Below are 12,631 nucleotides of genomic sequence, written 5' to 3' on the forward strand. Positions count from 1 at the left end.
TAACACAAAATGAGCAGCTTGTTTTTGTACTCAAAAAGTTTATTGCACCAATTTCCACAAAAAGTATACATAACACAACAGCTACAAATTCCCCAAATTTGGGGCAAATAGAGAGACAGGCATACATCCAAAATATGAATGATCTCGTGGGATACCTGATTCTGATTTCATGGCGAAAATCTGTTTGGAAATCAATCTCTGCTACAACAGTGATCCCTTTTTTAAGAAAAAAAATGATAGATTTACATTTTAAATCTGAAAAGGAAAATAAAAACTAAGGAAAACCAAAACATGGGTCAACTATTTATCAGTGTTCCAGGTTTGTAAAATAAAAGCTGTATGCAAGTCCTTTCTCCTTAAGGGTAAACACCACCTCTGGTCATTAGAATGAAATAATCTTAAATTATTAGAATTTTTTTCCCAGGATGAATGAATGGCAGAAGCTGCAAATTAACAGTGGCGAAAACAAGTCCAGCTGCTTCTATTCTATATTGTCCAAATAATCACAGTTCTAAGGCATTGGGACATGTTTACCTAAAATGAAACCTGCTATAATACTGATAAAAAGGAAACTTACACCTAAAGCCAATGACTGCAGGCACAGCTAAGCTCTACAACATTCACCACTGGTGCACTCCAAATGTTCCAATCACTTTCTTTGCTGACATAGTATAGCCTTTCCATTTATAAAACAATACAACAGCAAGATAAGCAGAACATTTCCATTGCAGGGCATTATGATAAAATCTGTGCTTCCATGTCATAATATCATTATCTTACAATAATTTTATAAAAAATAATTAAGACTTAACAAGATACATGCAAAGCCACAATCTGTGAGGTAGAAGTCTGAAAAAGACAGTGATTAAGGTCTGTTTAGGTTTGGCTGAGGTCTTCTTACTTATCGAGTATTTTACATACAGTAGCTGCAATAAGGATGATTTAGTCTGTCTGGACCACAGTTCTTTGCCTTTATAGGCATGAATAGAATAATGTTTCACAGTGCAGGTAACGCATATTGTATCGGTATCTCTTGCACTTGGCTCTGATAGCGCTAGAATTACAGTTCTAATGCTTTGACTCCAGCTGCACAAGAAATATTACAATAAGGTCCGTAAAATGCACCTAAAAATAATCTCTGGACAGAAGAGCTTAGAAGGAAAACACATAAAGCTGTCCTTATTGAGGTCCCAGGCTGGTTGTAGTCCTCCTGGGGGACTCACTGTACCCAGCCTGCCTAATGGCTCCAGTGACATAACCAATACTATCCTATATCTGTTGCTAAATCAGTCAACTACCCAGAAATATTTGGACTGCTTAAGTAAGGTCTCTCCTTGAGTCATGCATTGTTTAGTATTGTACAACCAAACACATATCTTTTAAGATTTTCCCCAGTCCATTTGGGGGGTGGAATTCCTAAAACTGTTGTATATTTTTTTCCCCAAAATGGCAACCTATAAGCATCTGATTTTCATTTGCCTTCCATGTGTTGAGACATTAGAACTATTTGTTCATTGGTTACTATAAGGCTAAACTAGCTGGCTAGCTAACCAAGTTACAATATAGCTGGCTACTCTGCCAGACCAGGTCAGCAACTTATTGGACCATGTATAAGTCATACTGACAGGCTTATTAACCAATATTTGGCAGGTGTTAAATTCCTATTGAGAGATGTTGCATCAACTTGGTACAGATGTCACCTGATAGGTCCTTACTATCCAATCTTTGGCCAAAGCATTGGATTAGTCTGATTTGACAGATCACATGGGTGGCTAGCTACGTAAAACTCCGTTTGTAAATTTTTTGCCATTGTGGGTGATATGACCTGCATGCTCCAGCATAAACTGCAAAAAACATTAACATATATATATATATATATATATATGCAGTCGAGCAAGAAAAGCACTCTTGCTCCAGACAAATTACAAGGTTAAAATTCCCTAAAATGCGATGGTTCTAAATCTCAAGTTTCATTCTTTGCAGCTCATTATAGGAAAAATAACTTCTCTCACTGTAACATGTCAGAAAATAAAAACAACCCTGACCTTAAACAACAAAAGGGCATATTTAAATGGTAAGTGAGAACAAAAATGATAAGGTTCATTTTAATTACTGTGTTGGCTCATCATTTGTAGCACTGTAGGCTGCAATAAAAGTTCCTGCTGGGAGTTCGGCCTTTGCACACACGCTGTTCTCACCTCCCTGGGCTCTCAGGGGAAAATTCTGCAGTCAAAATGCTCCGCCAGTGTTTCCCACAGGCCACTGAAAACAACAGAAAGTGCTGACCACGGTGATTCCCCTTGAGATCTGGCACATCTGAGATCTGTGCCATCTGGCAGTCTATAGATAATCCATACAGAAAAAATGTATTTGAGGCAATAAACAGGGGCCTAATATATGGCTTTTTACACTGTCCAAATATTTATATATATATATATATATATATATATATATATATATATATATCTCATTATAAAATGTCCCAAAACTAGATGTTCCCAACCAGTTTATTAGCAGGGCATACATTTTTCAATGGCTCATATGGTACTAGAGAATGGATTAGAGTACAGTGCTGACTCCTCTGACTGCCTGAAATAAATTTTCCAGCTAAATTAGATTCAATTCAGAAACTAAACCACAAGGAACAAATACAAGAATTCTGCATAAAAAAATAAATTTTAAAGATTGTCAGTATAGGGATTTGTGTGAAAATTCACAAAAATGGTAACTAGGCCATAGTGTCTTGCAAACGATAAGGAGCAACAGAAAGCTTCCTGGGCAGTTTATTTGGTGGTCACATCAGGATTCGATGTACAGTATCTGCCACTTGGGTAAATCTCTGAACAACCAGCCCCAAAGCAATCGGTTGACCTCAATTAGAATAGATCAAGAGCCCCATGCACAAACTGCTGGGAAGCAGGCTAATGAATTACAGTGATGTCACCTATCTACATAAAACTAAAGTATGTAAACCAAGCATGGGCAACTGGAATCCCTTCAGAGGTTGTTCAATCACAACTCTTAGCATCCCACAGAAATAAAAGGGCTCTTGGGTGGGCCAGTTAAAAAAAAAATTCTGGAGGACCTAAAATTGCACATTTGATGTAAACCATTTATGTAAAGTATCACATCCTTCCTGCTGGTCTTACAAACTTTGTATCTCTCCATTCTCCTTAAAAGAATGGCGCACAGGGGTCTCATTTATAAACACTGGGCAAATTTGCACCTGGGCAGTAACTCATAGCAAGTGGTTAGCTTTTTTAAGCGAGCTTCAAATAGGACAATAAAATCAAACATCTGAAAGGGTGGTTTCTCCATGCTGAAGGCCACGTCTCACTCTGCTGACAGGTTCATTACATGGAGAATCCTCTTGCAACCAAAAGGTACATTGTGCCATTCCTGATTAAACAGAGTTTCTTCTATAGATAAACTCTTATTGATAAACATGGAGGATCTTCTATTTCTGAGTTATCCTTCTTACAACCACTGTCTCCATCTTGAAGCAGCTTTTTTCAAAATGTGCCTGTTTTAAATTTACCAAAATGACATGGTGCCAATTATACAAAGAAACAAAACTGAACAAAAGAGGACTGTAAAAGAAAATAAAAACAAACATAACAAATAAAACTTGAAAACAGCAAATGCTACAACACAGAAGAATCATGCTACATTAAGGGCGCTGGCGCACCATAAGTTCACTGCAGCAGCAATACCTCGCTATCCCAGCTGCCTTAAAGCATTCTCACTTGTTTGTCACCATCCAACCCAGAATACAAAGCAGAGTCATTACTGTAGTGCATGACAGTCTCTTTGTAGAGCGTACATCATTCCCAGTAGAGCAAAACTAAGGCCACAGGGGATATCATAATGCCTTGTATATCATGTAAACTTGAACAGGTTCCTAGATGAGAAAGCAGAGTTGGGGGGTGATATAAGTCCATGCTCCTCTCACTCTTTCCATCCAGAGTGCATTTGCTTTCTTCCTAAAAGGTAGATTCCCCTTTTCAGCCTATGGAATGACTGTAAAATTCAGCTTATAAAAGAATTTGGGCCACATGTGGAGAATGCGTACTTGCCACAGCAGCCAACAGAGGAAGATCGCTCGAATCAATCCTGAGGAAGAAAAGAAACAAATATATTTGATATGCGCAAATGACTGTAGCTTTTGTGCATTTCCCTGAAACAGAGAAAGGGACCAAATGCGCTCTTCCAGTATTAATCATACTATATATTATGCTATTTATATGAAAAGCGGGTTCTAGAATCAGGCTGTGTACTGCAATATGCTTAGAAAAACCAATAAGGGGAATGATACACCAGGAAATTAGTCACCTGCAATAAATATCAACTACTGCAGGCAACTAATCTCCTCCAAACGTTTTCCCAGTGGCTAAAATGCAAATAATATGCAACACTGGTTAGGAGGCAAGTTTTGGTTGTATAAAAACTAGTGTAATGCCAAAAAGAGCCTTCTGTAGGTTTCCAGCCCATATAGGAGCTACTAAATAGCCAATCATAGCTCTTATTTAACAACCGTCTAAATTATTGTGATGCTTGTGTTGCTCCCCAAAACTTTTTCCATTTGAATGTGGCTCACAGGTATAAAAGGTTGGGGATCCCTGAGCTAAAGGGAGCAGGTTACCTATTGTCAAAGAAATATAGTTCTGCAAGTCCTAGTGTACTCCGCATGTGTCTACCCTAAGCCTATGCGAGTACTACCTGGAGATGGTGGCACCGTAGCCAAGTACCTGGGCCCAGGGAAAAAGTTTAGCATTTTAAAACACCAAAAACACCATGGCTAAAAACTGGTACTCCTAGATATTTAAGGTTTTGTACTTTTTTAATTCCTTTAAAGTCCCTCAGCTGGGTCTGCTAATGCTTTCAAAAGTATGGCACCTCCTAAGCTGAGCTTTTTTTAATGCCCTGGCATAATATAACTCCTACCTGTTCAGTATCAGATTAGAGCACAGCATTAACATAAAACACACACCCAGCAAATAGCAAATGCTTACCCAAGAACAATGCCAAGTTCCTTCATATGGACTCTTGTGTGTCCCCTCAAGTATTCCGACAACATTTTACTTTTTAAGTACATCTCCTGCAGCTTGTCCTCAAGATGCATTACACACTTTTAAAAAAAAAAAAAAAAAGTTACATTTGGAACTTACTGCATGTGATTGTAAACTCAACAAAATCTTCTGTTAAATATTATTATAAATTATTAAAAGATCCTTCATTGTACAGATAGAAGGCAGCGCAGAAAGATCCACTGCAGGTAATTATAACACTTTATGCCCCCTCTAAAAGTCACATTACTTGCTCCCTACCCAGAAAATTATTTTTTTTATATGATTTTTTAAGTAGACTGAATGGAGATCCAAATTATCAAAAATAAAAATAAAAAAACCCCAGATCCTGAGCATTCTGCATAACATATCCCATACCTGTATTTGCCTTTTTCTTCTTCTGTCTCTAGCTTTTAAATGGGGGCCATTGACCTGGGCAGCCAAGGACAGGATTAATCCCTAGAGGGTTCTAATTTGTGATTATAGTTACTAGCCACAGACCCTGGGCTAGTGCTCCTCTCTGCTGAAAACTGCACTGGCCTAGGCGTATTATTGTAGAGTGCCATGCCGCCATCTTGCCTCCAGTTCCCGAGATCCTATCTGCTGCCCTGGGTGCTGGGCAAGCACAACAGAAACTTAGAATATGAAAGCCAAAGTTTTTGCTCTAATGGGTTTGTGCAATGCCCAGGACAGCAGCAAGGACTGCAGGGACCAGAAGTGAGATGGTGGCTCAGCACTCCCTACAATAGAACCCTGGGCCAATGCATTTTTCAGTGAAGAGGAGCACTGGCCTGGGGTCTCAAATAAGCAATTAACAAACTTCCTGTATCAGCATTTTATTAAGAAGTTGAAAACTTACAAACAAAGATGGAGTTTTGAGCTTGTAAAGCTGTAAGATAGACTGCAGCAAATTGGACACTTGACTGGATACTAAAATATCTGTTCCAAGCTTCATACTGTCCAAAGACTTCTTCTGGCTGCTGGCCACCTGAACAGACCATCTATCTGTGTCTGCAATAATACAAATGGCTTCTGCTATTGGCTCATCCAACACAGGGTGCTAGGGAAAAAAAAACAACAATACTATCAGCCCATACTTAGTTTACAAACACCTAAAACTTGAAAAACGTTTTCAGAACACATAACCTACGGCGAAATACAACACACAGGTGCTGAGAGGTTTGCTTCTTTGAGGACCAACTAACAGTGCTTTATTACCTAGTGGTAACCAAGATAACATAAACCAAGCTGTCTGTCTTAGGGCATACAGAACTCAGAATATTTGTAGATTAACATCACTGTCTTCAATAGTAAAAGCCATAGGATGTCCTCACACGAATTACTGACACAAGACATGCACTATGGTACACTGAACCTATGATAGGCAGAGAAAAGTGTGCTACTGGATACAAGTGAATATTGTGGCATTGAGGTCTGGCTGTTACCTCTCTGTGCCCCTTTTACTAGAATTAGGAGTAACAGCCCATGTGCCTTTGCCCTAAACAATAATAGGGGTTATCTGTGGCACTGTAATGACCCTATGAGGAAATTTTTAGCATTTTCAGCTCAATATGGCATCTTTTGTGATCCCTAAATTCATACAAATGTGTATTTTGTTCTTCTGGAGCCCAAATGTCATATAATGGTGTAAATTATGTAAGCAGTACATTAGGCTTCACATATACCTAAAAATCAAACCTGGACAAACCCCCACAGTTATCAAGCCATCGAACGCTCAGTTCATTGTGCAGCAGCTTACATGTGTTGCATGGGCCAGACCAGCTGGCAAGCACTGCTTCAGTTTCTCATCACTGCTCATACCATGGAGCACCATGTCTGGCATGTATGTAGGGCAATAACCTGCAAAGAGGGATCTGCCAAAGTTTTTCAGACTTGGGCTGCTGATGATGTCAGACCTAAAATGACAAGAAAAAAAGTATTTGTAGTTTTCAATTACTAGAAACAGAAAAATTCACCCACTTTCTATTCATTCCTATGGGATTTAAAGAACTGTATTTATCAAACGGTGAGCTCTAACATTCACCTATTGATAAAAAAGCTTCTACAAATCCCACAAGAATGAATAGAAAGTGGGTGAATTTTTCCGTGGTGAACTCTCATCTAACATTTTGATAAATCTGCCCCAAAGTATTTATACAGTTCATTTGACTGAGCACCCCACTGTGTGGATTTAATCAGCATTGGAGTGCAGACACTTAAAAGAATTCTCTCTCTGCATATATAGATATATATGCAGTAACACTGCCAAACTTCATTTGCCTTTGCAAAGTGTTTCAAGCTTTTCCTTATGCTTTGGATAATTTCAATCATAAAATCTGGCCATATCAAGCTAATGGTTCCCTCTGCACTAGGTAAAATAAAGAACCAGAAGTTGTTTTTATTAGCCCTTTAGGATTTGTATTTCTTGAAGGGATGGGATGTACCCATTTGCATATATGTTACCTTGGCAGTGGAAGTTCGACTTCTGAATGAGTGTGATAATCTGAAGGTGCATTACATGTTACAAACTCATCATCGCTGTTTCCAAGGGCACTGTCACAGCTTTCATTTCTTGGAATGTCTCCTTCTGCTCTAACCTCACTGCTTTCCCGTTGGGCCTCACCAGGGTGGCCTTGAGAGGGTAGTGTGAGAGAATATGGATCAGGTCCCGCATTAGCCGTGTGCTTGGGGGGATTTGAACAAGTCCTTGTGTCAATAGTGAATATTTGTTTTCCTTCAGTGACAGGAACAGAGGGCAAGAATTTATTGGATAAAAATTGATGTGAGGGTAGGACTTCTACTGTATTAGTTTCAATGCTATTCCCTTCTGCAAAGTACTCATCAAACATACTGGAACAACCATCACAGGATGGAATTCGTGAGTAAATGTTCTTTTTTGGTGTAGTAACTGGAGTATCAACTGTTTCAACTTTTTCTTTGGAGTCGTCACAAGGCGGCCCCTGGTTTTGGTTTACTACTTCTTTCAGACCCTTCCTACAGCTTTCTAAGTCCGGTGATGGAGAACAGCCCACAACAAAAGTTACTTTATCAATTGAAGACTCATTATTCATATTGTTAGTATGCGGGCCAGTCTTAGACCACTTTGACATAGCTACAGGAGATGAAATGTACTCCGATTTCATGAGGCTTTCAGCACTACATGCTGCAGTTCTTGTAACAGGAATGAGATTCTCCAGCTTGGGATCTTGAACATAAACTGGGTGTTCTTTGCAAGAGCCATAACTGCCATGCATGGATTGATTATCATTTGCACACAGAAATGCATGACTACTACTTTTCTCTTGCTGTGAGAAGCACAAATCAGAGTTCCTTAAAGAACTGTCTACACCCATGCCCTCTGGCTTCAGTGAAGTGGCACCTGTGTTGCTGGGCAAAGATGGAGGCACCAAAGCTGGTTCATTATTAACAGTTACAATTACATATTCAGAGTCTTCCACCTCGCCCTTCTCCAGAGATGTCGTCATTTGACTTCCGTTTATAATTTGCTCTCCATCCCTCAGGACTCTGCTGTGCACAAGATGATTCTCTTGAAGCTCTGAGCAGCGAATGAAATACGTTAAAACGTAAAGAATGCGATGAACCAAATCTTTTCGTTTGCCGACCACTACAGTTCGAGTCATTCTGACTGGAGAGCCAATAGCCCCATATAAGTCTCCTGGGGATAAAGAAGTGGAAAATGAAAAGAAGCAATACTTACAATAATTCTATGAATAACATATTGCTGTCATGATAGACTCAATCCTATGCCAGAGAGAAATAAATCACTTTTACATTGTGTAGATACGTCACTTGGAAAAATCTACCACCCAAAACTGAAATGGCCATAAAACTATAAGGCCACAGAGATAGTAAGTGGCCTTACAGAAGACAATAAGTCAAACTGCAGATAAGAATGTGATGTAACCAGTTAAGTGGCATTACTGTTATTACAGAGTAACCTTAGTCAGCTAAAGACACATTCCAATCTGTATCAATGCTGAGGGAGTAAGTGTTCCTATAGACTTAATGAAACTGAGCAGCTTAGCTATCACTCTAAACATTAAAATCACCTTACATGGCAGATTCAGTCAAATGCTAAGTATAGATTAATTATTATAGGTTTGACCCAGTAATCAAAAGCAAACACACAGGTTCATCTAAGGTGAACACCATTTTAGCTCCTCAATGAAAATTAGCCAATAGAAGGGGCACCAGAAAAAGGAATATTAAAGGGTAACTATACCTTACATGTTAGTTAAGTATCCATACTGAAAGTATTGTTTTTCTTTATTAACAAATAGCTCTCATTCATGTTCCAAATATGTTTTGAGCCCAAGGGTAACACAAATCAAAATGAGCCAAGGTCTGTCAGATAAATTTAGCAGTTTCTTTACTGGTGATCTCTGAAAATGTAACTTACCAAGCTGCGCCCAGAGGGGGTTGTAAGGGTGTGACTTTGCCAGCAGACTGACTGATTGCGATGTATGTTTTTCTGAAAAGGATTTGATGGGAGGATGGCCATTTGGCATCACAGTAGGAACCCAGGCCAAATGGTAGGTTAACACTGCTGTAATCAAAGCCGCAAAAAATCTGAAAATTGCAAATGAAACACATGAAACTCTTTAAAAAAAAAAAAAACAAAAAACAAATAAAAAAAACCAATCAATTTCTCTTATTGCAATTAGCAATCTGCTGAAAGTAATGGAGGAGAAGGGCAATAGCAGAAGAGACTCATGTGCTTGAGATCTATTGTTTCAAATACAAATTCCAGCCAGGATGCTGATTGCTAGCTTGGTTATAATGGTGCTAACACAGAGACAAAAGAATGTGGGATTTTATGATTCATTTCCATGGCAACCTGAGAGCCTTCCTGTTCTACACCACTGTACTTTGCCACTCACCCACCTATTCCTCATATTTAATGGAGATGTATGCAAATTTTCTACTCCCACCCACTGACAGCCCCACACAGAGGAGCCCAGTTCCCGCTTGCATATTACATATATTGTAACCTTACGCTTGACTAACAATCCATTGTAATTCTCTTCCCACGTGTACATAGGAAGCCTCTGCTCATTATCCCTCAATAAAATGGTCCAGGTTTATGTATGAGAAGAAGCCCTTGTATTACATGTGTATGGACTGCAACCCTTAACTTACTGATTTTTATTTAGCTGCTCAGAAAGATAAGCAAACTCCTTGAGAAACTGCTGGCAGAGGTGACTTTTCTCAGAACTACTGGACACCATGGTGAGCCACACAGGTTCTGCAACACGGGGTACAGAGTACAGGTTCCAGATAGTTTCCCTGGTTGACATAAAAGAAGCAAAAAGGTGTGTTCCATCATAAGGTAAATCATATACTGTATGATTCTATATTATAAGAATTCAGTAGAAATAAGAAAAATATAGCATTTTGTAACACAATACAGATCATAAGATGATTTAGTTTTATTCAAACACTTCCATTATATATATTGCTAACCATTCTCCCAATATCATAGTAAATATTCACCCCTTATAACCATGGCCCCCGACACTCATCATTAAATTAGTATACTAATGAAAAATGTACACAAATTGCTGGAACACTGCAGTGATATTACCCAAAGCAATGCCATTTAAAGGGAAGACTAGTGTAGTGCACCGAATATATGGCAGCAATTAAAGCACACCCTGAATAATTCATCTGACAAGTGCACAATTTGATGGGAAACCCAACAAAGGGCACTTGTTTTACTGGAGAGCGAAAGAAGTCAGTTTGCAATATAATTCCAGTATATAATTTCAGTGTTTTACAAACACAAGAGCTTACTATCTGCTAAGTTAAACAGAGCTACTTCAATACTCTTTCTAGAGAGAAGACAGCACTCCTGCCTAGTGAGCAGGGTGGTGACCAATCAGAACTCTAGAAGAGAATAATCTCTTCTACTTGGCGATACATTGTTTTGGCATATTGCAAATCGGCTCATTTTGTTCTATAGTAGGAAAATAAGCACACTTCATTTCTGACTTTGCATTCTCATTAAAGAACTTGCAGCTTAACAATGATGCGGAACCCTTGGCAACATTACTCGTAAATAACGAAAGTAAATACAGGTATAGGACCCATTATCCAGAATGCTCGGGACCAAGGGTATTCCGGACAAGGGGTCTTTCCGTAATTTGGATCTTAATACCTTAAATCTACTAAAAAATCAATAAAACATTAATTAAACCCAATAGGATTGTTTTGCATCCAATAAGGATTAATTATATCTTATTTGGAATCAATTACAAGGTTCAGTTTTATTTCTACATAGAAAAAGGAAATCAGTTTTAAAATTCTGAATTATTTGATTAAAATGGAGTCTATGGGAGACAGGCATTCCGTAATTCGGAGCTTTCTGGATAAGGGGTTTCCGGATAAGCGGTCCGATACCTGTATATATATCTTGCTTCTCTTCACTGCTTAATACGCACAGTTACAATAATCTCCATGAACAAATGTACTTACCTAAACTTAAAAATCGATAATGTACCACTGCAATGACTATACAATGTCTTAACTTGTTTCTTTGAAAATAAATAAAAATATAGTTCTAAAAAAAACAAAAACTTACAGCTTGGGTTATTAGACTCAGCAACTCCACTCCTGTGGATCACGTATTTTATTTATGTGGCATACAGAATGTTTCTCAGTAGTTCATACCTGAAGTGTCCTAAGGCTTCCATGACCCGACTAAGGTAGAACTGAACCCGCTGACTTGACTCAGTGATTTTTCTGCAAGAAATCATAGCCTAAAAAGAGGAAAAAATATACATTTAAGATCTAACCTATATTTCAAAACCAAAGCAAAGTTAAATCTAAAAATGTTATTCTATGAAACACACAACTATTTCAAATGTACATGCATTTTGCATTGGAGGTACTGGGCTATAGGGTAACCCAGAAGATTTACACAAATCTAAGGTGACCATACAGGGATAGAGCCCAATTCAGCCCAGCTGGTGCTAGTATGTGCCTAAAATCAGATCCTCCCCAACCATGTCATTGATTCATATTTTAGCTGGGCATGATGAAAAAAAGAACTGGCTAAGAAATACATTAAACTGTCAATATGCTCTGCAGCCCTGAACTGGCCCTTCACATCTGAATGTTCAACCTTTTTGAAGCAATCAGTTGATCTGCCAAATGTGGACCACTGCTTGGGTGGCCAAATCCGCCACACATTTGCTTGATGGTCATTTGGTCAGCATTAATCTATTCACTTAAATACCTTAGAAAAGAACACTGCCTATTGTCTACACAAAATCCTCTGAAAATAGTTGCACCACAAGGCTGGATACTACCGTACTATAAAAGCACTCTTTAGTCGGATACCTTTTCTATAGCAGACTTCAGTTTGTTCATATGTGACTCAAATAGAGGAAAGTGAGAGAAGAAAAAATCCTGGAAACTACTGTGGGAATCCTCCTGTTCGGGTAAGGAGAAGATGATGCTGACTGCAATTTTTTTTCTGCCGACTGTGGCAGGGTTGGAAGTATAAGTTTCATCAGACATGCTGAATGATTCTTCTGCAGACC

The 12,631-nt window shown here is 38.6% G+C and overlaps 1 protein-coding gene across 4 annotated transcripts in view; it reads right to left on the bottom strand.

Annotated features, from left to right (window-relative positions):
• Positions 1–18: 18 nt before the first annotated feature.
• The window catches only part of fnip2 (folliculin interacting protein 2), a 42,559-nt gene continuing 29,946 nt past the window's right edge, over positions 19–12,631 (bottom strand). For 2 of the 4 annotated variants that reach the window (XM_004911160.4, XM_002934740.5), the window contains 9 exons: positions 12,429–12,630; positions 11,757–11,845; positions 10,227–10,373; positions 9,487–9,656; positions 7,530–8,742; positions 6,826–6,982; positions 5,926–6,126; positions 5,013–5,128; positions 19–4,113 (listed from right to left, as the gene is read on the bottom strand). In XM_004911160.4, coding sequence (XP_004911217.2) covers positions 4,035–4,113; positions 5,013–5,128; positions 5,926–6,126; positions 6,826–6,982; positions 7,530–8,742; positions 9,487–9,656; positions 10,227–10,373; positions 11,757–11,845; positions 12,429–12,630 — 2,374 coding nt within the window. In that variant the 3' untranslated portion in view covers positions 19–4,034. The remainder of the gene's footprint in view (positions 4,114–5,012; positions 5,129–5,925; positions 6,127–6,825; positions 6,983–7,529; positions 8,743–9,486; positions 9,657–10,226; positions 10,374–11,756; positions 11,846–12,428; position 12,631) is intronic. The other 2 variants (XM_004911159.4, XM_004911158.4) reach the window with 1 other exon arrangement.

This window comes from Xenopus tropicalis, chromosome 1, assembly GCF_000004195.4.
Source record: "Xenopus tropicalis strain Nigerian chromosome 1, UCB_Xtro_10.0, whole genome shotgun sequence".
Taxonomy (NCBI): domain Eukaryota; kingdom Metazoa; phylum Chordata; class Amphibia; order Anura; family Pipidae; genus Xenopus; species Xenopus tropicalis.